General features: G+C 46.5%; 3 protein-coding genes across 25 annotated transcripts in view; 1 reads left to right on the forward strand and 2 right to left on the reverse strand.

Moving 5' to 3' along the window:
* The window catches only part of LRRC36 (leucine rich repeat containing 36), a 49,124-nt gene extending 34,603 nt beyond the window's left edge, over positions 1–14,521 (forward strand). For 3 of the 7 annotated variants that reach the window (XM_082439640.1, XM_082439636.1, XM_082439635.1), the window contains 8 exons: positions 1,222–1,662; positions 4,627–4,916; positions 6,021–6,077; positions 7,609–7,774; positions 9,071–9,258; positions 10,035–10,158; positions 12,760–12,874; positions 14,180–14,521. In XM_082439640.1, the coding sequence (XP_082295766.1) occupies positions 1,222–1,662; positions 4,627–4,916; positions 6,021–6,077; positions 7,609–7,774; positions 9,071–9,258; positions 10,035–10,158; positions 12,760–12,874; positions 14,180–14,405 (1,607 nt within the window). In that variant the 3' untranslated portion in view covers positions 14,406–14,521. The remainder of the gene's footprint in view (positions 1–1,221; positions 1,663–4,626; positions 4,917–6,020; positions 6,078–7,608; positions 7,775–9,070; positions 9,259–10,034; positions 10,159–12,759; positions 12,875–14,179) is intronic. The other 4 variants (XM_082439641.1, XM_082439639.1, XM_082439637.1 and 1 more) reach the window with 3 other exon arrangements.
* A 4,088-nt stretch (positions 14,522–18,609) lies between these two features.
* TPPP3 (tubulin polymerization promoting protein family member 3) lies at positions 18,610–22,188 on the reverse strand. 3 transcript variants are annotated; one of them, XM_082439758.1, is made up of 5 exons: positions 22,038–22,184; positions 19,859–20,023; positions 19,540–19,733; positions 19,274–19,427; positions 18,610–19,158 (listed from the first exon to the last, which is right to left on the reverse strand). In XM_082439758.1, exons 3-5 carry the CDS (start codon positions 19,725–19,727, stop codon positions 18,970–18,972), a joined length of 531 nt encoding a protein of 176 aa, XP_082295884.1. In that variant the 5' UTR covers positions 19,728–19,733; positions 19,859–20,023; positions 22,038–22,184; the 3' UTR covers positions 18,610–18,969. The 3 variants fall into 3 exon arrangements, with proteins under 3 accessions (XP_082295884.1, XP_082295883.1, XP_082295885.1); XM_082439757.1 differs by lacking the exon at positions 19,859–20,023 and having other exon boundaries at positions 22,038–22,188; XM_082439759.1 differs by lacking the exon at positions 19,859–20,023 and having other exon boundaries at positions 22,048–22,184.
* Positions 22,189–23,111: 923 nt separating this feature from the next.
* ZDHHC1 (zDHHC palmitoyltransferase 1) overlaps positions 23,112–26,164 on the reverse strand; it is a 32,244-nt gene continuing 29,191 nt past the window's right edge. For 6 of the 15 annotated variants that reach the window (XM_082439652.1, XM_082439648.1, XM_082439642.1 and 3 more), the window contains 4 exons: positions 24,229–24,311; positions 23,896–23,989; positions 23,679–23,757; positions 23,112–23,568 (listed from right to left, as the gene is read on the reverse strand). In XM_082439652.1, coding sequence (XP_082295778.1) covers positions 23,303–23,568; positions 23,679–23,757; positions 23,896–23,989; positions 24,229–24,311 — 522 coding nt within the window. In that variant the 3' untranslated portion in view covers positions 23,112–23,302. Of the gene's footprint in view, positions 23,569–23,678; positions 23,758–23,895; positions 23,990–24,228; positions 24,473–24,779; positions 25,108–26,164 lie in introns of those variants that run through there. The other 9 variants (XM_082439651.1, XM_082439645.1, XR_014257180.1 and 6 more) reach the window with 8 other exon arrangements.

The following is a 26,164-nucleotide window of genomic DNA, read 5'->3' on the forward strand; positions in this document are numbered from 1 at the left end:
TAATCCAGGCTCAAGGCTTGAGGTTCCCTGGACCACCCAAATGATGCAAACCTGGATTACCAGTGTACAAGGGCTGGTTTATTTCCAGTTTACCTTTACTTTGAAGATTGTATCCTGATTAGGATTCCATCTTAATGTGGGGAGTGGGTGAGGGGGTGGTTTCTCGTACTCCTTACCTTGGATGGATCCTGAACTTGGACTTCTGTACCTTTCACCCTAAAGCTCCTTAGGGTAAAAGTCACTTTAAGTGCTAGACTCACCTATATGAGTTCTTGCTGTTTTCTAGATTTTGGCCTAGAAATTCCTCACTAGTTTATTAGCTCTTTGATGCTTTTAAGAACATATATCATCCCACTTTTTAAATATCTTCAACAGGAGGGATAGTCTGAATTATCTAATCTCATTACTTGTTCTTAGATTCTTTTTCTTACATAAAGATATTGTTCTATAATCTTTCCCCTACTGTATAGACTGGCCCTTGGTAAAAATGTTGATATTCTTAAAGGTTCTGTAGAGATAGAAGGTACTTGGTTCCACTTTTTAAAAGTTAATGTGACTAACTCAGGAAGGCCTTCAAGCGTATGAATTTCTGAAAGCCCCAAGGAGCACAAAGACTTCTCTTTTTGTCTGATGCTCTACTTGCCCTACTCTGAGGCTTTTTGGAGATGACAGATACACCTGTCTGAGAGAAATACTTTATAGCTGGATTAGGGATTTTCATAGGTTTTGCATTTCCTGCCATTTAATTGGCTTAGGATAGTGGTTCCCTATGTGTGAACCTAGATCCTCTGGGTAGAGGTTGGGGGTAGGAGTGAGTTTAGCTTTATTGTGACGAGTCTATGAAATCATAGACCTACCAACTATTGTCTGAATACCTAAGATCACAACTTTTGTCATGTGGGGGTGCACCAAAATAGTAGAAATCGTATATAGAAAACTCTGACACTACAGTTTTAGAAGGAAATTCCTACAGGATTATGTTGACATGAAATTTATCTCCAGAATGTTACAGATTCTTTACTGTCTACACAATGTCCAACATGTTTTGTTTTTCCATGTAGGAATCCTTTTATCACTTTATGCTACCATTTATAAAAATTATAAACCATCTCTTCCTGAGAACTTTTTTTTGGTAGACAGAGGTATATCCAGTGAACAGGGATACCCTAAGAAGAATTCTCATTGTCTTTTGTTTTTTTTTCCCCCCTTGGTGATGGTTAGAATTCAGACGCTACTCGCCTCATCAATCCACAGTTCGAACCCCAGAGAAAATGGCTAGAGAAGGGTACCGAATATCTTTTTTGGACAACAAGTCTTCAGGTTCTTCTCCAGAAAATGACTTGATACTAAAACCTGATACTTATCAGCTTACCCATGACGCCTCATTGGGTAAACACCTGGATGTGGGTGATTCTAGACAGAGTCATCCCTATCAGTTACCTTCAGATGCTGGTCTAGAAAATTATGATAGTCATTATTCTCAAAATCCATCCCTGCATGGAAGTCTTGGTAAAAGGCCTCAGAGAAGCAGGAACTACCGAGAATATAGCACAAAACCTTCAAATAACATGAAGGCCACCACATCCCATTCCTGCGGAGACTTACTGACTTCTCTGTCAAACCCTGACTCCAGCACCGGAAGGCTTTTGAAGCTTAGTTCAGGTAATAGCTTCCTGTTAGTTTATAGACCTCTTTCATAGGCCTGAAGATTGTGGTATAACTGGAAATTTTGGAATTAATATTTCTTAGATTGGGGAATTCCCTGGCGGTCCAGTGGTTAGGACTCTGCACTTTCACTGCCTAGGGCGTGGGTTCAATCCCTGGTTGGGGAACTAAGATCCTGCAAGCTGAAAATAAATAAATAAATAAATAAAGTCACCAGTGGTCCATAGAGCCTTGAGAAATCTGCAGGGTATGAGTTTAACATGATAGATATATTAGAGAAAATATATAGAAAATTTATAGAAATGCAGACTTCATAACTATATGTTATTTTAGTTAAATATTGATAGCATCCTGGGACATATTTCTAGTTACATCTAGTCTTCTCTGGCCACAGTCACTTCTATTCTGAGTTACTTTTTCAGAAAAAGCTAGTTTAAGGGTAAGAGACCACTCTTCAGTTATTTATTTATTCAACAAAATGTATTGAATACCTACTATGTGCCAGATACTATTCTATCTGCAGATAAAGTAGCAAACAAAAATAAAATTCCATGTATATTTTGACATAATAAAAAAGGTCCCTACTTTCATGGAATTTCTATTTTAAAGAGGGTAAGACAGATGATAAACAAGTTTTAAATATATGTCAGGTTATGATAAGTGTTGTGAAGAAAAGTAACATAAGGGTATTAAAGAGTAATATGGAGGAGGTGATGTTTTAGATAGAATGGTCAGGGTAAGCTTCTCAGGTGAGATACCATAAAAGTAGAGACTTGAATGAAGTAAGAGTGTGAGCCATGTGGATAACTGGGGGGAGAAATTTTAGACAGTGGAAATAGTAAGTGCAAAGTTCCTGAGGCTGGAACATGCTTGGCATGTTCAAGGAACAATGAGGAGGCCAGGGCTGCTGCTGCAGAGTGAGCTAGGTAAAGAGTATAGATGAAGTCAGATAGCCAGACATTTATTCTGGGTGAGATCAGAAGCTGTTGGAGAGTTTGTAGCAGAGGAGTGACATGATCTAACTTAAGAATTACTCTGGCTGCTGAGTTGAGAATAGACAATGGGGAGCAAGGATAGAAGTTTTTAAAATTAACAGATTAGAATCTGGATAAGAGATGTTGGTAGCTTGAACTAGAGAGATAGCAGTGTAGGTGGTGAGAAATAGATTCCGAATATGTTCTGAAGATAACACTCCATGATTTGTTGGTGGATTGAGGATGAAGTGTGAGAGAAAGAAGGTCAAGGATAACTCCCAGGTTTCAATTCTGAATAACTGGAAGAATGAAGTTACCATTTTACTCAGATGGAAAACAGTGTGAGGAACAGGTTTTAGGATAGATATCAAGAGTTGGTCTTAGTCAGCTTAAGTTTGAGGTGCCTATTAAAACTTCTCAGAGATGCCAATTTGATAAGTAGACATATTAGTCTGGAGTTCAGGGAAGAAGGTGGGGCTGGGAATTAAGTGTGTGGATGGCATTAAAACAGACTAGATGAGATCGCCCCAAGAGAGTGAATATAGATAGAAAAGATATCTGAGGACTAATCTGAGTCCTCCAACAATTAGAAATCTCGTAGATGAAGAGAAACCATCATGGAGAGCAAGAAAGAGGCAGCTACTAAGGTAGGAGAAAAACAAAAAGCCAAGAGAGAGTGGTATCCAGGAAGCCAAGTGAAGAATATGTTTCAAGAAGGAGGGAGTGATAAATACAGTGTCAGATGTCCTTAATAGATGTCTTTAACACTTCTGGGACTGAGAAATGATCATGGTATTTGGCAAAGCATTAGTGAGCAGCTTCAGGAGATGCGTTGTTAATAAAAGCCTTGTTGAGGTGAGTTCAAGAAAGAATCAAAGGAGAAGCGATAGAGTTACTGAATATATATGACCCCTTCAAGGAGTTTTGCAGTGAAGGGGAGCAAAGACATGGAAATGTAGCTGGAAGGGGGATGGAATCAAGGAGATCATGGTGGAAATGATCCAGTAGAGGGAAAATTGATGATGCAGGAGAGAAAAGCGACAATTACAAGAAAAAAAATTGGGGAGTGGTCAAGAGGAGATGGAATCCAGTCCACCAGTGGAGAGGTTGGCCTTGGATAGAAGCACAGACAGTTCATCTATTACAAGAAGGAAGGGAGGGAAATTATAGACACAAATACAGGTGGAATTGGTAGATTTAGTGGTTAGATCACATAGATGTTTTCTTAGATTGCCTCTCTTTTGCTCAGAGAAGTAAAGAGATCAGCAACTGAGAGTGAGGAGGGGGGAGAAGGTGTTGGAAGTTTGAGGAGAAGAGAGTTGTGAAATAGTGATCTCAAAGAATAGAAGAGTAGGACTTCCCTGGTGGTACAGTGGCTAAGACTCCTTGCTCCCAATGCACGGGGCCCAGGTTCGATCCCTGGTCAGGGAACTAGATCCCACATGCCGCAACTAAAGATCCTGCATGCTGCAACTAAGACCCAGCACAGCCAAATAAATAAATAAATAAACATTTTAAAAAATGGGAAAAGAATTTGAAAAAGAGTAGATACATGTATATGTAAAACTGAATCATTTTGCTGTACACCTGAAACCAATACAACATTGTTAATCAACTATACTCCAATATAAAATAAAAATTAAAAAAAAAAGAATAGAAGAGTAAATTGATTAGAGTAATGTATTAGGATAGCCGGGCCCAGTTAAGATAGTGGTTATGAATTTAAAGTGAAGATGTTGGAAAGAGATATATGTTGTTTTCCAGTCACTTCCCACTGCTCTGCTGTAGGCTTGGAGTATGTGCACAGTTGGATTTAACCAGAGTTGGGGTTTTGTCAGGTGGAGGGAGAGAGAAAGGGTCCAGAGAGTTGAGGGTATATACTAGGGAGAGATCATTATGACCCTTGGACTCCAGACAGGGTAAGGATGGAAGTAAGACATGAGAGAGTTGAAGAGCAGGTTCATCTCCTGGCCTGTTTCCTTCACAGATCTGTATGCCACAACCCATTTCAACAGCGACCCTGCTCTGCTGGTGAATGTAGAGCAAAAATTATCCACCAGCCTCGGCGATTTAACACCAGTACATGGTTCTTTCCCAAACAACACCATCCTGGGAGACTCTCTGCGGACACTGCTGTTGCCTACTGGGACTTCAGAAAACAGAGAGAGTTTGACCAAGGGGTCATTAAGCCCATTGAGAAGAGGATTCAAACGGAAAGAAAATATCCTTGACACCCTGAATCCAAAACATGGTTTCAGAGATGCTACAGGCAGCGAGGCAAGTGTTGGCTTGTTTGTGCTCGTGCAAAAGCACATCAGGTCCAAGAGCAGAATGGGATTCTGTTTTGGTGGTGGTGGTTCGGATGAAAAGTGGTAGAAATTCAAAGGGATTTTCAGAGGCCAGTAGGTAATACTGCCAGGCCAAAGCCTGTGATTCTTTTGCCCTTGGGAAAGTCATTCCCCTTCTGCAGCATTTCCTCATTTCTGTCACAGGGAGCAGGGTCCCTAATCTACTTCCAAAGCATAAACATGGTGGAGAAGTACTTTGATAATAAGAAGTGGTAGACAGAGTTTACCACAGGAAGGAACGCAGAAGTTTCCAGGGGCTCAGGGTTGGCTGAAGAGTGATCTCCGTAGCATTGATGTTTATAATCTTATCGTGTTTACACATTTGCTTTGGCCACAAATCACTAACTTGCTTGGGATATTTCTTCTAAAAGCATTGCTTTCCTGTCTAGAAATTTAAATTATTCCAATTTTTTTCCAAGATGAATTAGATTATCCAAGAGATTTTTAGCTGAGAGTTGGTTCAGAGAATGAACAACAAATCAAGAACCATTCCCACATATACAATATAATTCATTCCATAAAATTGTAGTATGATAGTTAGTGTTGTTCTTACTTAGTAACTAAGTTTTGTTGCTGCCGTTGCATACATCCCTCCATGGAGAATGCCTTCTTCTCTCCTCTCATCTGTTTGAATATTAATTTTTCTCCAGGCCCTACTTCCATCATGAAGTTTTCTTCTCATTAGTTAAAAGAATTATAGCTCTTGGGGCATTCTCTTTCCTTGAACCCATAATCTTTGTCATACGAATCATTTGTCATTTAATCATTTACTGCCTTGTGAGAAAGCAGGGGATTTGGTCAAAAACAACTATTTCTAGTCACTTATTTTTCAGTTGATGGAAATCTTTTTGCACATTGACATGGGTTTATAAGGGGGTTTTATTGTTGTTTCGTTGGTTGTTTTTTTTACCCTTTAAATACTTTCTATTCAGTTTTCAAAACTTTGGAGGTGGTTGTAATTTTTGTGCACCAAAGGGGGCAGTCTTGTAATACTTTTTTGACTTTTTGGTCCTTTTTTGTTTTCCATTTTCAGCCACTGATGCCTATTTTTCCAGACAAGAGCACTGGTGTTAATGTATTTGGGGCGAAGGTACAGCAACACTTAGGATATTTGGGTGCTATATTAATAAGACGTGTTCTAGGAGATTTTTTCACCTCTATTTCATGTGATAGGATTGTTAAAACAGCAATTAAAATCTCAATGCACTTTTCTGGACTATCTTAAAAATTCCCATTTCTTTTTTCCTGTTAGATACTATATTTCTTTATATGAAAAGTTGTAAAAGAGCTGTTTGAATATAAATATAAAAGAAATACATTGTTCAGTTTCTAGAAAGGTATAAATCAGAAGAGCATTTAAGAAGTTTCAGCTTTTAATTTGCTGAAAATTAAAAGGAACAAAATTATTCCAAAGTTCATAAAAAAAATTATCCCCCGCTCTCACCGCATTGTGATAAATGAAAGAAAATACGTAAAGGCATGTATGTGTTTCTAAGTTGTTCCATGATGCGCACACAGAATTACCAATACATGAAAAACCAATGACAGTAAATATCCATTTTTGACAAAGATCCTCTAAAGTGGGCTTGTAGTGTAACCAGTTTTTCTCTGACTTTTCTTCCTAATCAGGCTGTTAACTTCTTAAGGACCTCATCTTTTACTTCTTCATATGTTCACAGTCCTTATGTAGAACTCTCCATGCACATGATCAGTGTTCAGTACAGATCTGTTGAATAAATGTTTATCCCATTTGTAATGCTTTTCCTTATTAATCATAGGCCACCTGTGTGACTCAAGTCATAGGTATCACTGTCTGGTGTTCTGCTTCACAGTTGTCATATATGACAGCATTATCTAATTAATCATCTATATTTTTAATATCAAAAGAGCCAAAGATTGAGAAATAATTTGGCTGTTTTTAATATATAACAGCTTTCTTGAAGTCCCTTGAGACCCTACAGAAAAGATTTGTAGATTGATCTGTCCAGTAAAATTCCCAATTGTTTTTTATTCATTCAGACATGACTAAATAAATAGACATATACATCATATCTGAATGAATAAACAATTGGGAGTTTCATTGGACAGCTCTACCTATACATCTATATACATAAGATTCTTACTGAATAAAAAGTATCTTTAGTACTGGGTCCAACAATAACATTTAACATAACATTTAAAATGTTATAAGATATTTATGTTTATTATATATTAATATACTAAATATAAGCTTATGAGTTATAACTTTTATTAAATTACTCCCCATTTTATTTTATGATATATAATACCTTAAAAAATGTTCTGCAGTTTAATCTTTCCATATTACATAACATAATACATTGAGCCATAGACATAGGTGTTAAAACATTTTTTGTTTTCTTCTGAAAATCTCTACAGAAAATTATGATAGAAGATACTGTTACCTTTGAAATTATCCTTGTATATATTATTGTATTTGCCTTGGACATTAATATTCTATTCAAATCCAAACTGAAAGATGAAACCAACTTTCTTTTTTTCTTTTTTCTTTTTTTAATGTTAACACTTTAAATGTCTGGATTTTTACTTCCCTTGTTGTGTTAGAATGACAAATGGTTGGGTTTTTTGTTTTTTTTCTTGAGCCTCTCTCTAGTGACCTGGGCAGTTTGCATGGTTTGCCAGGAAACCACAGTCCCCCGATCTCTGCCAGAACATCCCATGTGGCCACTGTCCTCAGACAGCTCCTGGAGCTTGTGGATAAGCACTGGAACGGTTCCGGCTCCCTCCTCCTCAACAAGAAGTTTCTGGGTAAGTGAGTGCATTCTCAGTTCCTGGAGAAAGGCTCAGACCTTGCTTCTGCTTTGTGTTTCTGCTCTATGTTCTGATAAAAGCCACTCAGTCCCCTTAACTTGCAGGGAAAATTGTTCTCATGATCACTTACCAAAATTTCTCAGCCACACAGTGATTGACAAACCTGCATTTTTCTTATAATCTTCTTCTAACCTGTTGTTTGTTTGTTTGCTTGCTTGTTTGTTTGTTTTTGGCTGCACAGAGCAGCTTGCAGGATCTTAGTTCCCCTACCAGGGATTGAACCCCGGGCCCACAGCAGTGAAAGCACCGAGTCCTAACCACTGGACCTCTAGGGAATTCCCTTCCCTGTTTGTTTTTATCAGCACCCTTCCCTCGTGTACCAATTGTCTTGTTCCTCCTGTAACTTTTTCTTGACAGTCTTTGAGTGATGAGATATAAAATAGAGCATGGTCATGTTAATGATTACAAAAGGATTTTATGATCCTTGGGAAAGTGCCAACAATAAATACAACAGAAATTGGGTTTGATCATTAGAGTTCTGAGATGCCTGTTGAAATATTCGATTCGAAAAATATGATTCAAAAAACTCCAATGACTAGATGACGTGGACTCTTTTTTAGGGCTTCTTTTTTAGGAAATTGGGGGAAAACGGTTTTGCAAATATTGTCCCCATGTGTTTATTTGTTGTTTAATGGAAGAAGAATTCAAGGAGCTGTTGGTGGTGGTAAAAGTTTAAGTAAGAACTAGAAACTTTAAAGTTGTTTGGGTTTAACTTTTCTTTTTTTCTTTTTTTTTTTAAATTTCTTTTATTTATTTATTTTTGGCTGCGCTGGGTCTTCGTTGCTGTGCGCAGGCTTTCTCTAGGTGCGGTGAGGCTACTCTTTCTCTAGTTGCGGGGGCTACTCTTTCTCTAGTTGCGGGGGCTACTCTTCGTTGCGGTGCATGGGCTTCTCATTGCGGTGGCTTCTTTTGTTGCAGAGCACGGGCTCTAGGCACGTGGGCTTCAGTAGTTGTGGCTCGCAGGCTCTAGAGCGCAGGCTCAGTAGTTGTGGCGCACGGGCTTCGCTGCTCCACGGCATGTGGGAACTTCCCGGACCAAGGCTTGAACCCTTGTCCCCTGCATTGGCAGGTGGATTCTTAACCACTGTGCCACCAGGGAAGCCCATAATTTTTTATCTCCGTCATGAAACATCTCTTACAGCCACTTACTAAATTCTTGAAAAAAGGAGATATTAGATTACCCTATTTGTCCTACAGAGCTGGTAGTTATTGACTAGGAATTCTGTGCTTTAGCTTTTAAGATTGGCCTGTGTGCCCAACCTGAATTTTTGGCAGGTCCTGCCCGAGATCTGCTTCTGACTTTGGTAGTCCCTGCTCCTTCTCAGCAGTGGTGTCGCTCACATCCTGAAGATACATCAAAAGCCTTCCACAAGAGGGAGATGAAACTGAAGGAGACGGGGCAGCTGGTCCCTAATGACATGGTATTCTGCTCTCGTCTTCTTTTCCTACTCTTCCTTTACTAGAAAAGGATGGGGCAGCAAGACTAGAACAGGTCTGTGCCATAAAGAACGTCATCACCATGAGCACCTAGATGTTTCTGAACTGAAATATAGAAAAGTCAGTCTGTGCATATCTGGAACACAAAACTTGCAGGGACAGCTTGGAGATTTTGCAGGGATGACTCCCTAATCCTAGCCCTAATCCAAAAATTCTAAGGAAAGACTTGAAATGGAAAAAGAAAAAAAACATTTAGGACCATGTTCTTGAAGGTTATGGTTTGATTCAGATGAGGGAAGTTAGATGTCTCTGGGATTATCTTTCCTCCCTTCTGATGGAGAGCCCTAAACCAGGGGCCATTCCTAGAGTGTTAGGCTGCTGGCTCTGGGAGGGAAAGAAGGAACTCATATTCTTAGGCTTTTTTTCCCCCCTTTTCTTAACATTAGAGGATTTTCAGGCATCAAGTTTAGTTTCTAGAAACTTTAGATAGGTGACTCAGATGCTGGCCACTTGTCAAAACAACCACTTGTTCTGCGAGAGTAGTGGATAACTCACAGGAAAGATTGCAATTGCATGTGATAAATTTGTTTGCTGCACTTGAGCTATGCTTACCAATGAATTAAAATTCTAGTGAGAAAGAGAGATGCTGACCTCCATTCAGTTTATCACTAAACAGAGGAAAGATTGTTTCAGTTTTCTAAAAGCACTCCTCAGAATTTCAGATTCTTAATGTGTTTGTATTTTGTTTTCTAATCTAAAGGAAAGTTTGAAGCAAAAACTGGTCAGAGTGCTGGAGGAAAACCTCATTTTGTCAGAAAAAATCCAGCAATTGGAGGAAGGTGCTACCACCTCAATTGTGAGTGGGCACCAGTCCCACACTTATGGTAAGTTCAGGAAAGCAATGTGTGGTGCATCCCAAGACAACCGTTTGTTTATAGATGGCCCGTTTAATAAGCTTCGTCATCCAGAGCTCACATGGCTTCCTAAATGGAAACAACCATCTAGCCTCAGAGTTGTAATGCAGGTGACTTGAGTTACCAGAGTAAAAGAGTTTACTCTTTTATCAGTGTAAAGCATTTACAAATGTGTTAGTATTGTCATTATTTTTGAGAAAGACACTTGTTTTTTCTGATTATAGCAGAAGATCTTGTTCTTTACAGAAAGTTTGAAAAATATAAGGAAAATATAATCTCACTACCCAGAAATAACTACAATTAGTGTTTTTGGTATATTTTCTTTCACCATATGCCTATACATATATTTAACTCAGAATTAAAATTTGTGTCTTGATTTTTAAAAACTAATTTACGTACAACAAAATACACACATTTTAAGTTTGATGAGTTTTGACAGATATATATATATATATATATATATATATATTCATTTAACTCCATCTCCATCAAAATACAGAACACTTCTGTACTCTAGAAAGTTTGACCCTTGTGCACTCAGTTCCCGCTACTCTCTACCCTAGGCAATCTGATTTCTACAACCTAATGTTATTAATTTAATAGCACAGGCATTTCCTATAATGTTACATGAATATACCATATTTCTCTATTCAGTCCTCTATATAGTTGTTTTTAATGTTAGCTATTATAAATAAAGCTGCCATTTTTATATTAAAAATAATTCTAATTCTAAGAATTTCCAAACATTCGAAAGACCTGAAATAGAAGAAAAGATCCTAGAGTGAAAATGCTTCTCTAAGATTCTCTTTCTTCTCTTCTGATGGAGCTGAGAGTCCTAATATTTATGCTGTGATAAATAATGCAGCTATTAATATCTGTGTATATAAATCTTTGTTTACATGTTAGACTATTTTCCTAGCAGACATTCCCAGAAGTAGAATTAGTGGGTCAAAAGTTGTGGACATTTTTTAGGTTTTTGTTACACATTGCCAAATCATTCCCAAGAAAGATGGTTTCAGTTTACACTCATATCGGCAGTAAGTATGTATTTGAATGCCTTTTCATTTCACCCTTGCCAGCACTGGGTATTATATTTTTTTGCCATTATGATAAGTGAAAAATAATATCCCATTGAATTCTTGATTTGTACTACTTTATTATTAGTATAGTTTAGGTAGATAAAGTCTACCTCGACTTTAAGCTTCTAGCTCAGCACCCACAAACAAACATTATGGGTATTTGGATTTGAATGAGGAATTTGATTTGGAAATCAGCATTGAATTTCCAGAGTTGAATCTCATCACTATCTGATATTCATAAGCCTGAATAATCAAGACATCATTCTCCACTTACCTGCACTGAAAATAAATAGGTGTTTATTCACTAGATACCTATTTTCTTTTTTTTTAATAAATTTATTTATTTTATTTATTTTTGGCTGCATTGGGTGTCCGTTGCTGCACGCGGGCTTTTCTCTAGTTGTGGCGAACAGGGGCTACTCTTCGTTGTGGTGTGCAGACTTATCATTGCAGTGGCTTCTCATGTTGCAGAGCATGGGCTCTAGGCACGCGGGCTTCAGTAGTTGTGGCTCGCAGGCTCTAGAGCACAGGCTCAGTAGTTGTGGCGCACGGGCTTAGTTGCTCCGCGGCATGTGGGATCTTCCCAGACCAGGGCTCGAACCCGTGTTCCCTGCATTGACAGGCGGATTCTTAACCACTGCGCCACCAGGGAAGCCCTAGATACCTATTTTCAATCAGCCATGAGACCAGTTCTCTATTTTGGATTACTGGTGATAAATACAGCTGTTGCAGCCCTGATTTCCACCTTCCAGAACCTTGCTACTCAAAATGTGAGCCACACATCACAACATTAGCATCACCTGGGAGCTTGTTAGACATATAGAAAATCTGGCCTCACCTCAGACCTACTGAATCAGAATCTGTTTTCTAAAAAGATCCCCAGGTGATTTGTAAGCATATTAAAGTTTAAGTACTGTTCTAGAAGACTGACTTGCTTAGGACCAGAGTTCCTGTGCTTTTACCTACCTTATTATTGCAGGCAGCGGCAACATATTTGGAAAGCTAGATATGAATGCCTTGGCCACAAAGCCAGTTTCTGGAAGCACTCATTGAGCTATTGTCATGTGCCTGACACAGTTCTAGATGTTTTCACATATTTCGTACAGAGTGAAGGACATACATTCCATGAACTAAAATGGATAATACAAGGAGACCAAATATTTGTTATCTGCCTATGCTATGTGAGCACAGATGTCTCACTGACTCCTCATAACAGTGCTACCCGGCAGGGTTACTAGCTGTAGTGAAACTCACAAAAATGAACTAACGTGCAAGATTAAGTGGTTGAATTTTAATTCAGATATGTCTGTTGTGAAACCCTGTATTCTTGCCACTATATCTGCTGTCTCCAAGGGAGGGAATGGTGAATGGAGTGTGGAGGTAGGTGCAGTGGGGCCCCCAACTCTTCAAGATGTCTCCCTGATCACTCAAGCTCTGCTCAAAGACTAGCCGCTTGGAATCCTCTCACCCCTGGCTACTGTAACCTTTGTAGATGATCTTCTGCGCAAAAACCAACAGCTGAACATGCAGGTGGCTTGCCTGAACCAGGAGCTTGCCCAGCTGAAAAAGCTGGAGGAGACAGTGGCCCTTCTCCACGAAAGTCAGAGGTAGGACTGGGTCCATCTAGCTGACTTCTGGAAGCAGATATTTACTTTCCTTTATCTCCTTTGTTTTACTTGGCAAGTTACTATCTATATACTTTTCAAATTAACTCTATTCTGTGTGCAAACCACCTGTATCCAGGCCAGTTTGCTCAGGGATCAAAATACTGCTTTCCAGAACATACCAGTTTCTGATTCAGCAGATCTGGGTTGGGAACTGAGAATTTGCATTTCTAGTAAGTTTCCAGGTGATGCTCTTGCTTCTGGCCTGGGGACCACACTTTGAGAACATTAAGATATATATCTTTAGTGATGCTATATTTTAGAGTAACTTGAAATAATTCTTCTGTGTGTTGTTAAACCATCAATTCAATATACAGGTTCAATTCATTTCATTTTGTTTGATTCATAGGGAATATTTTTATTATTTTGATTTAATCTTGTGTATAATTAATGTAAAACTTACATGGTCCCAAAGTCAGATCCACAAAATCAGATAAATTCAGACAAATCTACCTTCCTTATCTGTCTCCTCTATCCTTTCCTTCCTTCCCACCAGCCTTCCATTGCAGGTGTGGGTGTGTATTTGTATTCTCCCTCTATTATATAAAAAGAGGCATAATGTTGCTTTAACATTTTATCTAGAAATCATTTCACAGTGGTGTATAGAGTTAGTTCTCACTCCTTTTTATACATGCATAGGACTCCACTGTGTGTGTATTTAATTAGTCCTCTACTGATGGACATTACAGTATCTTGTTGTTGCAGATAGTGCTGCAGTGAATAACATTGTGCATGCATCTTTTTTGGCGGGGAGGGGCAGTCTCTGATAGCTTCCAACATTACATGGTAATACAGAGTCCAAGAATACAGTCATGACTAGCACCATTAGTTTAATTGCAGAGGCAGGACAGATTAGAAGAAGTAGAAATTAAGATTTGGGGATAGAAATTGGAGGCCTGGTCAGGTGCCAGTCTCCCAGTGCGTCTACTTACTTCATCATGAAAGTGCTTTGGAAAGAACAGAACAATCACTATATAAAATGTGAACTATGTTATTGCTACAGTCAGTCTGGAACATAAACAGAACTGCAATGAATAAATAAACTGTCCGCCTGCTTTTAAAATAACCAACTCATAAATCAGGCAGTTCTTTCTATTTAAAGATGTTACTTCATTTTACATTTATTTTTTTATTTTTATTTATTTATTTATTTATTTTTTACATTTATCTTTAGCAAACATTTCAGGTCAGAATGGCAACTACTTTGCTTTTATGACTTCATGACTGTCTTTTTTCCCCATGCCTCAGATCCCTGGTGGTAACTAATGAGTATCTGCTGCAGCAGCTGACTAAAGAGCAAAAAGGTTATTCTGGGAAAGCACTCCTGCCTCCTGAGAAGAGTCATCATTTGGGGAGATCATCGCCCTTTGGGAAAAGCACGCTGTCTTCCTCCTCACCAGTGGCACGTGATACGGGTCAGTATCTAATACAGAGTGTTTCAGACTCTGTCCCAGAGCCTAGTCTATGGAGCTAGCACTGCACACCTTCTTTGCAGCTTCCCTCTCAGCCCCAGGGGGCTCTCAGTGTTATTGCCACTAGTATGGTGGTATTCACTCTCAAGATTAAGAAAAAAATCTTATTTTAATTATACTATGTTGGTCCTTTTTATTTCTTTTTATCTCCTCCCATCAAGTCGTTCTTTCCTTCTGACCACATAAATAGTTGGCACTTAGTCCTAGGCATCATATCACATAGAAACGTTTGGCTGAAAATGTCAAAAAGAAAATAACACTAGACATTTTTCCCAAGTGTCAGTTGAAACTGTGTAGTAGGAAGTTTAAAAAGAACATCCATGGCCAGGTATGTTTTGTGTTAGCAGAAATTTTGGAGAACCTCTATTGATCAGTTCATCAAACGTGTTTTGGGTTTTCTCCCACCATAGTGAAAAGGTGACAAGGTCCGGTGTCTTCCTGGAGCAGCCAACAGTTTAGTTGTGTGATGGAGCTCAAAGCTTGCCATTGGTACCAAACAGGCCTAAATAAAAGCCTAGAGAGATCCTGGAAAGACAGACAGAGAGTAGGTAATTCCTACTCTGGAGAATTGGAGAAGGCATCAGTGAGGACTTGTTTGAGTGGAAGCTTGGCAGAATGAGTACAATGGTACCAGGTAGAGGGGGTGCAGAGCCTCCTAGGCCAAGAGTACAGAGTAGGAGAGTCTGGGGCCCCCAGAGGGATCACCGGGCAGGGAAGATGTAGGTCATGGTGCCATGACAGTATATAACTGGGGGACCTGTCCTAGCCTGGGAGGGAGGTGTGATATCAGGAAAATGTCCCCTAAAGAAATGATCTTTCAACCAAGACCTGAAGAATTGGATAGGAGGTCACCAGGCAAAGCATAGGACTGAGGGCAGAGGCAGTGGGGAGAGCTGCAGAGAGAAATAGCATAAGCAAAGGCCATGAAATGGGAAGGAACATGGTTCATTCAGGGAATGGAGGGCCTGAGAGGAGATACAGAGGAGCTAGGTTGCACAGCTCCCTAAATATGTTAGATTGGGAAGGCAGATGGGTAGTATTCAATAGATTTGTGTTTGAGAAGCTTTCTCTATAAGAAGAGTGGATTGACCTCCGGCCATGTGGAGTGGACCAGAGAGGAGCTAGAGAGATGAGAGAGAAGGCTGGTGCAGTCTAGACCAGAGGTGTGGCTTCTGAAAGTTAGCTTTGGGCTCAGCATCCACTTTACATGTCAGTACCTTGTATTTCAGACTGAGGATCAATCTTTTCTTTAATCCTGATTGATTAGGCATCAATGGGAAAAGATAATGCAAGTGGCTCTAGGTATGTCTCTACCTCAAGGTTGCACAAGTAGCTAATGTTGCCAGAGAGCTGTAGAGGGCAAAGGACTGTCAACCTAATGTCATATTGTACTTCTCTTCATCTTCAGGGTCATGTCAGAGAGAGAGGCAGGTGGAAAGATTAGACACTTATTTGCTCCCCTGACCCAGGTGCTGTGCAGGGAAGGAGAGCTATTGCTGTAATAATGAGACATGAAGATCACAACTAAGATCACACATCTCTAAGTTATAAATAAAATCTACAGATCTCTCAATTTTAGGTAGGTTCCCAAAAGGAGCATGCACAGAGGAGCCATGTTTCTTTGAGCTGCATGGCTCTGAGGGAGCTAGAGTCAGCTCGTTTTCTCTGAAAGTGTCAGTAAGAACAGCCCCCCTCCCCGCTTTCCTGGGCCTGTCTTGGACCCATTGAGAGGCCTCCAAAGAGCCTAAGCCTTGCCCAGGTAGGGTAGGGTAGCCTTGGCTAGTAGCCTTACAGCCCTGTGTTGTCATATTTCACCATCCCAGCCTGTTGTCATATTTCACCATCCCAGCCCAGTGCACAGGCCAACTTACTGGACAGCCGATGGGGGCTAGGGGAGGTGGGGGCAGGGATAACGGACTTCTTTCTACAACCCAGCCCTCCCTTCCTTCTCCTATGAACATCTGAGAATGCTAGCCCAGAACCTATTCAGGGTACCTCTAAGGAGGAGCAAAGAGCCTGACCCAGACTAAGTCACCTTCCACTCTATTTTCTATTGTCACTGAAAGTGGCTGGTCCTACCCTAGGCCAGGCCCCTCTCTAGGGTTGCTGGCCACTTGTGCAGAGGTCAGCTGTGTTTCTGATTTTCGCTTTGTGGCCCTTGGTCAATCCCTTGGGATTGGTGGCATCAAGGGAAGGGCCAAAGAGTTGTTGCCCTATGGGGCTAAGTGGGCTCAACATGGAGTGGGGGAAGACCCCTGAAGCAAGTAGAAAATAAGTGGACAAGAATTCCTCACCCTGGGCCTCGCACTATTAGGAGAAAGAAGGAAACAAGGCTGGGATGGAAAACAGGTCCTCAGGGAAGTTCTCCAAAAGGAGAGGCAGGACCCCTCTGAGGTTTGGCCTTCTCGCCAGCTATACATAGAGGGTTTTAATGGCTCCACCCCACAGATCCTAACTTCTCTTCCTTGCCCAACTGGCTTTGCTAGCAAGGGTACCCAAAGCTTTCCACCATGAGGAGGCTATGGGGAGATGGAGCAGTGATAACTGAAGGGCTGAAGTGGCATTGTTTGGTCAGTTCCTGCCATGAACCAGATTCTGCTAGACTAAGGGTCTTCCTGGCTCCGGGTGGGCCTTGATTTCCCTCAGGCTCCATAACCCCTTTTAAAGAAGAGGGGGCTTTACCCCTACAAGGTAGAGTTTCGGGACTCGGCCAGTTCTCTCTCTGGGCTCCTCTAAGCCACACTGCCAATCATAGGAGGGGCCAAACTGCTGCTCCCATACGCACTGGATGGTAATCTCACCTGCAGCTTAATAGCTTAATAACCTGGACCAGGCCAATTTGCAGGATTTGGGTTTCTCTCCTATTATGCTAATTTAAGTAAGCTTGCAATTTAAACCAATTCCCTAGGGCTGGAGGAAGTATTCCTCTTACTGTATGCTGGTGGGAGAGGTAGAGCTGTCTGAAACTCTTCCCTGAGCAATGCAAGGTCAGTGGAGTCAGGAGGATCCCACAACTGTCAGCCATTAGGCAAGGCTCTGCTGTGACCAGGTGATGATCTCTGCTCTCTAATTCTCACCTCACCCCCCAGCGTCTCTGTTCCAAGCCACACTATCACTCTTTACCCTCGCTCCAAGTGACTTTGGGCTCAAGGGACTCCGGGGCCACCTGGGGCAAGAACATCCTAGAACAGCCCAAGGGAGAGGGAATAAACAGTTGTGCTGCTTTGCTTTGTTATCTGGGTGAAGAAAAAATATTTGTGAATGTGTGCCTTTTAAGCCTTTTCTAGCACTCTTAGGGACTCTGGGCAGTCCCTAAGTTCCATCCAGCCCACTTGTCAGCAGGAAGGAGGGAGAGTTGGCCCCAAAGCCTTAGACTTGGGAATAACTCTGGCCTAACATTGAGAACCTCAGAGGGGAGAAAAGGTTGATCTGAAAGCTCCCAGGAGTTCTCAGGATCAGAGAGAGACCCCCCCGCCCTGCAACCTGGGATGATGAACAGATGGGAGGGAATCAGCAAGAAGAAGCCCCTTCACTGTTGGACACCCTGCTCACCTGTCAAAGGCTGATGTTGGGTGCCAAGTTCTACCGCTGGCCATCCAGCCTCATTTTTGGAAATCAGTGTTGGGGCTTGCTGTGTTAGAAAGAGCCTGGCCAGGGAGGCAAGAGGCATGGTTCTGGCCTCTATTCTGCGGAAGCCCCTTCACTCTCTGGGCCTGAGTTTCCTCAGCTATAAAATTGGGAGTTGAACTGTCTACTGTCTGCTGTCTTGCATTTTCTGATATTCTGAGATGCAGCCCAGCATGACTCACCTTGGTAGCCCTCTGGAGTGGAGGCCTGTCAGCAAGCTTAGAGCTGAGGCCTGGCACTGGGCCCCACCAATGCTTAGCCTAGTCTGAGTTTGCTGTCTCATCGCCCCCCCTGCTGTGAAAGCAGAGAGGCCAAGACTGAGGCCCTAATTGCGGGAAGGTAGCCATGATGTCAGAACTCTAGGTCAGGGCTGAGGTAAAAGGCTTTTGATTTCCCTGTAGAGCATCCTCATTCAGCCTGGCTCTGTGCTAATGGAAGGGGCCTGGTGTGTGTCTTTTTCTGGGCAGGGCTGCCAGTGGAAGAATTAGCAGAGTGCGACTTGGAAGGGGTTGATGACACTGAGGGGTCGTGGGGTGTGAATGTCATTACCCTTGTTGTCATATACCTGACCAGGCCATATTGGTACAAAAGGTGGCTTTATTGAGGTCCGGGTAAGAATTAGCACTTGGCCAGAGCAGCAGCTTAAATATGAGGCAAGCAGGCAGGGGTTAGCCATGCCCGGGGCTAGGTTGGGGTGGTGAGGCTATAGGCACAGACTCTCCCCAGACAGACAGAAGTCGAGGAGGAAAGAAAAAGGGGAAGGGGATGCAGAGCAGTCTGGGTCAGAGGTCTGGTGGGCTGGCCCCATAGGGCTGGGCAGGAAGCGCTGGGCGGCAGATCCAGCAAGGAGGGGACCGGGCTCTCTTGCTCCACATGCCCCTTAGGCCCAGGCCTGAGCCTCTGGCAGGGGCAGCCGTGCTAGGGGGGCCTTCCCAGGCCTCACTTCTTCACCTTGGCATCATAGGTACCTGCATTCTTGTAGGCACTCACATAGCCACTGTCATCCAGGATGTCCTGCCGCCCAGCAATGCCCTTGCCCTTGCCGCTCTCATCGAAGCGTTCCTTGTGGGAGCCCGTGTACTTGCTGGTGTCAGTCAGCCGTTCCACAGCACCCCCTGTTTTTGCTTTCTGTTTGGACAGAGTTCCCCCAGGGGTACCTGGTTAGGGAGCCCAGCCCTTCCAACCCCAGCCAAGATTCCCCATACCCCCCTCAGTGGCCAGCCGAGACCATCAGGGCACTTACAGTAACACCCACATTGGCTGGTTCCTTGCCTGCCACCAGCTGGCAGATGGCATCAAAGGCCTCCTCCTTGCTCTTCCCCTTGAATCGTTTGGGTGCCAGCTCTTCTAGGGCCTTCTTGAACTCCTCATAGTTGATGACCCGGGCAGACTTCCCCCTGCCAGGTATGTGGACACCATGAGTTTTCCCCCTTCTCCACATCCTCCCTGGTTCCAGCCCCCCAATTCCCCTTCTAGGAACATCAGAAGCAGGGAATGCCTGGGGCTCACTTGACTTTGGAGAAGACGATGTCGACATCGGTCCCTGTCACAGCCTTTCCATCAGCCACCTTGCAGTCCTTGCACAGCTTGGCCCAGTTCTTGCCATTCATCTCGTGCCCACTGGCCTTGGGATCACCATGGATGGCAAACTTGCGGAAGCTTTCCTCCAGCCCAGCCACGTCTGTGCTCGCTGCCATGCCACCCTGTTAGGGACCCACCTTGGTTACCTCCTAGCCAAGCTCTCCCCCCCACCCCCCAAGGCACAGAGCATCACTGCCTCTACCTCAAAACCTGCAAGGTTGAAGTTGCAGGCACTTCTGCCACATACTCTCAGAGCTGGAGATGGAGCTGCCTGCAGAAAGGGGCCAGCACTCAATGTCTGACTGGGCCCCAGAGCCGTGAGGAAGAGCCCCGAGAGGAAAGGTCCTGTCACTTAATGCCAGCCTGGCTCAGAGTGGAGTTCAGAAGATGAAATCATGATGCTCGCACCAGGCTGGGAACAGAGTAGCACTGTCCAGAAAAACTGTGAGAGCAGCAGCTGGGGCCCTGGCTTTGTCTGGCCCTGGCACAAGGCCTGCTTGGGTGGAAGTGAGGGTGGCAGAGCGGGCCCCCTCCCTGGGAGTTCCATGCCAGGCTGGGTCAGTACCAGGCCAGGCTGCTGGTTGGGCAGGTATTTAGTGAGGACAGTGTCTCTCTCAGGGTCATGAGGACCCAGCAAGACCCAGCCCAGGCTGAGAAGGGAGCCAGAGCACAGGCAGGGGTGCAGCTGGCCCAGCTGGGACCTTGTTACTATTTGCTATTAAACAAAAACATGAGGGAAGGGGAACTTGGGGCTGGCCTGGCCACAGTTTGTGAAGCCTGGAGACAGTTGCTAAGGGAGGGTGGTACTGCTTGGAGAATGTTGCTAAGGGCAGGATGGTGTCAGGGCAGCTCAGGGAGAAGCTCCCAGTGCTGCTGGGCTGGGCTGGAGAATGGGCTCACGGGTGGGGCATATCAGCACTCCCAGCACCTGGGGCACAACCGTGGCTTCCTGGCTCCTTTCCAGCCATTGGGGCTGTAACGTCCCAATTTGTGGAGTTTAGGAGGAGCAGATTGAGGGGCTAGCCTGAGTGGGGGTTGTAGAGTTATGAGCCCCTAGAGGCATGATGGCAAGTGAGACTGTGGCCTTGGCCCTGTAATCCTCACACCTACGCTCTGCGCTGAAGCACACTTCCCCAATGTCTGCACCTTCAGCCCTCTCTGGAGGCCTCTTGGCCACACCCTGAGCACCACCACACTAGTCCACACTCTCACAGCTGTGTGCACTTAGCCCTGGCCCTCCATACCCTGGGCCTTAGTCCCACTGACCACACCCCTTAACCTGGTACTCAGACCTCCCTGACCACACCAGCCCTGCAATGAAGTGCCCCTCACACCCCTTACTGCAGTCCCCTGACCACACCCACAGCCCTGGGACTAAGGGCCCAGGCCATTCCCTCAGCATGCACGCCCCACACATATACTAACAGCCCTGTACTGAGGCCCCCCAATAATACCCTCAGCCCTGCACTAAAGGGTCTTCCCCACACTTGCCCACAGCACCCACTGCAGTCCCCGACCACACCCTCAGCTCTGCACTGAAACTCCCTCCATGTAACACAGCCTGGTACTGAGGCCTCCCTGACCACACCCTCAGCCCTGCACTGCAGCCACTTCCATCCATACACGGGAAGCCCTGGGACTGGGTCCCCCGTCCACACACCCACAGGCCTTACTGAGACCCCTAACCAGAGCCTCACAACTCACCCTCTCTCCATACATATGCAGCCCCTGACCACACCCTCAGTTGTGTCCTCAGCAACCATCTTCCACCTCCCCCTTTTATAATAGAGCCTCCAGTGACCACAGCCTGGAGCCTGCCTGCCTGCCTACCCCCCTTCCACTACCACTGGCCTTAACACTGAAAACGCTCCCCGGGTCACCACACTCACCCATCCCTAAATTGCAGTTTCTGGAACTGGGCTCACCCACAGCTCCTACATTGCAGCAACTCGGTGGGTCCAGAATCCCTTTCAAACGGCACTCCCCTTCCCTCTCCCTACACTGAAATCTCCCACCAGCAATCTGAAGGAGACCCGCACTTTGTTCACCAAGGGTAAAGTCTGGGGGAGCTTGAGTGCCACAGGATGCTTGTTCCAGGGGCCTAGCAGGACCCTGCACCTGTGCTCACTCCTGTCCGTGAGAAGATGGATTCTTGGTAATTTCAGGCTGATCAGGTGGTGCCAAGTCACAGGCCCCGGTCCCAGGGGTCTGCAGGCCACGCTCGCTCCTGCTGGGACAGCTGGAGTAATCAATCAGCAAGGAGTTGGGGGTGGGGGTGGAACGTTTGGGCCCAGCGCAGGACCGCTCAGCTTGTGTCCTCAACTCGGTACCATCCAGGGTTGGGACCCCCCCCAGGCCGCTCCCACCCCACCCCCTTCTTATCGTGCAGGATATTGATTAGAGTGGTCGGCGCCGGGGTCTCCTACCGGCTTCTACCTCGTGGCTGCTCCTGCAGTGCACGTTCGATGGACAGAAAGAAGGACGCAAGAATGGACCGATGGACGCAGGAGACTAGGCGGCTCCGCAGCTCTGCTCCCTGCCGGCTCTGGGGCGGGACTGCAGGCCGGGCGGTTCCGCCGTATTATTCCCTTGTTTCTCGGTCTCCATAGAGACGGCGAGTCCCACCCCCGGGGCTGTCTCGGCGGGAGAGTGACCAAGGTCACGCTGGCTCCACCTACCCGACCCCGCCCTCTCCGCGCTCTGCGGGGGCGGAGCTGCTGCGATAGTCTCATCCCGCTGCACCCGGGGCAGCTCTGTGGCTGGGGTGACCAGACCTTTGTATTCTGGACGTCCTCGGATGGCCCGCATCCTGGGCTCTGCCCGAAGTTCAAAGCAGATGCCCGCCTCCAGGGGAGATCCAACTTCCCAGAGCAGCAACCGAAGGCCTTTGGCGGGGGGCGGGGGGAGGGGCGTGCAGAGGAGTGGGAAGGTCCCTTCCCTTAGTGACAGTGGGGTCTAGAGCTGGCTCAAGACCACAGCTCTCCAATGAACGTGTGGCATCCCAGGTCACAACTCCGGGTCACTGGGGGCGGGAGGGGACAGTGAACGAATCACGAGTGCCAGCCCCAAAATCCTGGTACACCGACCTCTCTCCCGCGGCTAGGGAAAAGCTCCTGGACTTCCTGGGTCCGCGTCCTCATTTATTCCCACCCCAACCCGGTGTTAGCCTCGCAGTCTCTGCTTCCGCTGCTGCCTCCCGACCCCAAAGCCTGCTTCCCCTCCTCTCTCCAAGTGCAAACCCTATCTTCAAGAAAAATAACCTCCTCCAGGCAGCTTCCAGGACCTTTCCCAACCAGGAGCCCCGTACCTGAGCTTCTCCATATGACAATCTGGGTGGCCACCCAGCGTACGGGGCGAGGTGGGGGGGGAACCCACCTCACCCTCTGCCCCTAGGCTGACTGGCAATGGTCCGGCTCCAGGAGGGCCCGTGGCCCTTGCCATTAAGAAGGTATGCACAGATGAAATTTTCCAAAAAAAAAAAAAAAAAAGTATGCACTAACTCCGCAAAAGCATAAAAAAGTTTATTGGAGCATCACGGCTGGTGGGGGCTGTTATTGCTGAGTCATGGGGGAGGGGGCCGATCCCGCCGGCCCTTAGGGGCCCCTAAAGTGCACTCAGTGCCGCGGGGGTGGGGGTGTTGCATAGAGAGTCTGTCCCGCCGTTCCTCCGCCATCCCTGTTTCTTGTCCCAGCTAAGCGAGACCGGCCTCCGGGCCGCCCCGAGCACCGGGCTCGCCGCTACTCGGGCTTACGAAAACGGCCGGCGCACGCGCCTGCAGCGCCAGCCGGGGCTCTCTGCCCCTGCCCACGGGGGCGGCCAGACCGGCGCTGCCTAGGCGCGTCTGAGCCACTGGAATCTCGTCCATGGACTCGTTTGACGCCGAGTGGTAGGCGCCTGCAGGGCTGGCGTCAGCGGAATCCGACGACGAGCTGGAGCGGCGGCCGGGGGTCCGCGGCCCTATGGGGTCGGAAGGGAACGTGAGACTAGGAGCTGCTACTCACTTAGGGCCCTACCTTTCCCTCCCTCGTAGCTCCCCGAGCAGGATCCGGTCAGGAAGGGGCGCTCACCCGGCAGCCTGGGCAACGGGGGCTCCCGGTCCAAGGTTCTGGAGGTCGGTACCTTATACATGCGCCGCTTCCTTTTTTTCTGCAGAGACAGTGGGAAGCCTGAATACCCCTTCCCCAGACCTCACATCGCCAAAAGACGCGCAGGAGTAGAGAGGGGTAGAGGCTTCTTTCCCATCCCCTTCCACCGGGCAGGGGGCCCAGCACAGTCCCCCCCTACCTGGGGTCGGATCCGGGGGGGCAGAGCGAGAGTCTCTGGGGAGGAGGGTGGTGGAGGCTCCACGTGGCCGCGGGTGGCAAGGAACCGGGAGGGGCTGAAGGGGAAGTGGGAGGATAAATGCTGGATGTTGTTGTTCCTTCAAATCCCACCCTGTTGGAGGTCCTAAAATAAGCCTCCCTTCCTAGCTGGAAAGAGGCATTGATCTGTCCAAGGCCATGATAGCCTGGACCAAGACCTGTGCCTTGGCTTTGGCCTAACCCCTTTCTCCCACCTCAGATGGCCCTGCCATGCCAATGGGAGATGTGAGGTAGCACTTGCCCAGGTTGCACTCACTTGACATTCACTGAGGCAGGCCTGGCCTGGCCAGGGGGCTCTGGGCGCACATGGCTGAAGGTCCGCATGTAGAACTCCATCTCCTGGGGAAGATGGAGGTGAGGGAGGCTGGGAGGCCAGGTGTGGGTCCAGGGCCTTCTGGGTCCTGGGCCCATTCTGTCTTGGATGCAACACCCCCTTACTGGTTTCTGTCGGAGGTCTGGGCACAGAGGTCTAGGGCTGTCCTCCAGGCTTCCCAGGTATGCTGGGAAAACCCCAATGCAGAATGAGGCTTAAAACACCTGTTTTTGTACCTTACCCCACCCCCACCATTTTCCTCACTTCATTTAGTCAAACTCCACCTCCTCCAGGAAGCCTCCAGCCTCATGTGTCCAATGTACCCAGTCTAGAGCTGTTCTGGCCAAGTTGGGTTGGGGAGAAGAGGGACTCAGAGAGGCCCTCTCCTGCTCCTGGCTCCTCCCAGGGCTCCAGTCTCTGAACCCATTTTTTTCCCTAGTTGGGAGACTGGGCAGTTCACACACCCGGGTGTGCACCCGAGGCTGCGAGGCTACCTGCAGGAATCCATGGTTCCCTCGGAGCTGAGTCCTCAGAGTACCAGACACAATCTCAGCTGCTGGCGGGGAGTGGGGGGATGAGCGGTCTCCCCAACTTCTACCGGTAAAGGGAAGGCAGTAGGTGGTGGAAAAAACAGCGCCACAGCCCCACCTGGGACCAGGCTTATGGGTGTTCTCTGTCTTGTTTAGTCGCTGATCCTCACAGTGACCATGGGAGTAGCAGACCCAACCCCTGAAAGTGAAGGGGTCTGAAGCCGGGAGGTAGCAGGAGTGGCCTAGGCTCGCACCCCAGCACGCGGCAAGCGCCGGGCCGCGCCCAAGAGGACTGCAGGTGAGGAAACAAAAGCCAGGAAAAACAGCCTGAGAAGGGAGCCTGGCGGAGGATGTGGGGTGGCTGGGGGTAGGGCACTGGACAGCTGTCGCCGACTAGGCAGTCGTTTCCATGGAGACCCGGGCGTCCTGACTAATGCAGAGACGACACTGTAACAGCAACACCGTCTCTAAAACAAGCCTATGTTTGGGGGCAACGGCTCCAGAGTGGGGCCCCTCCCGCATTCCTGCTCAGGGTGGGGGTGGGGAGGCCGCCTGCAGGACAGCCCTAGCAGATCTGGGGGACAGAGCCCAGCCAGTCACCGGCTGGCTACACAGAGGCAGAGAATGAACCCTGGGCAAGCCCTGTGCCCAACACCTGCCCAGGCTGGCCCTTTGGGGAGGAATGTGGAGGTGCCAGCCTGAGCAGAGGAGCCCTGGGAAAGAGGAAGGAGTCAAAGGCCAGTCACAAGGGCTGGGACGCCAAGGGAGTCCTTCCCCCACACATTTCCTCTTCACCAGTGTGCACCTAGCACCCCTCCAGGGCCCAGGAGAGAGGGGGCAAAGCCTACCCTGGTGCCCCTGGGTTCTAGAAGTGTAGGGCAGAGGGCAGGGCAGCAGTAGAGGATGGTCTCAGAAGCCTGATGGGCCAGAATGGGACAGGAGCCAGGCCCTAGCCAGCTGGGGAAGTTTGAGGGTGCCACCAGGGTGTCCCCATTCAAATTCCCCTCCCCTCATCAAAGCTGTCCGTACAATCCTCCCTCAGAGACATTCAAAACTTGCACATTCCTGAATGGTACATGGCACCTCTCAGCCTCAGCTCTCCTCTGTACGATGGGACAAACACATCCCTTCTCCCTCTGCCGACGTCTCCCTCAGGTCATGTTCAGATGATATTAAATGCCCTTGCTGCTGGCACATCTGGCCCCAAAGACTAAGCAGGCAGTAACTACAGAGCAGGGGTCCTGAGCATTCGAGTCTGGGGATCCCAGGGCCAGCCCTGCCTCAGTGGGCACTGGCTGTGAAGCTTGAGAAAGTCTCCTGCCTACCCCTCTGAGCCTCAGTCTCCTCTG

This window comes from Balaenoptera physalus (genome assembly GCF_965194825.1).
Source record: "Balaenoptera physalus genome assembly, chromosome: 19".
NCBI classification, from domain to species: domain Eukaryota; kingdom Metazoa; phylum Chordata; class Mammalia; order Artiodactyla; family Balaenopteridae; genus Balaenoptera; species Balaenoptera physalus.

Excerpts from the sequence above, each read along its gene's own strand:
- TPPP3 (XM_082439757.1), bottom strand. The coding sequence starts at position 19,727 with ATGGCAGCGAGCACAGACGTGGCTGGGCTGGAGGAAAGCTTCCGCAAG. Across the intron at positions 19,428-19,539 it reads ATCGTCTTCTCCAAAGTCAA|GGGGAAGTCTGCCCGGGTCA; the intron begins GTGAGCCCCAGG and ends CATACCTGGCAG. Across the intron at positions 19,159-19,273 it reads CAGCCAATGTGGGTGTTACT|AAAGCAAAAACAGGGGGTGC; the intron begins GTAAGTGCCCTG and ends CTGTCCAAACAG.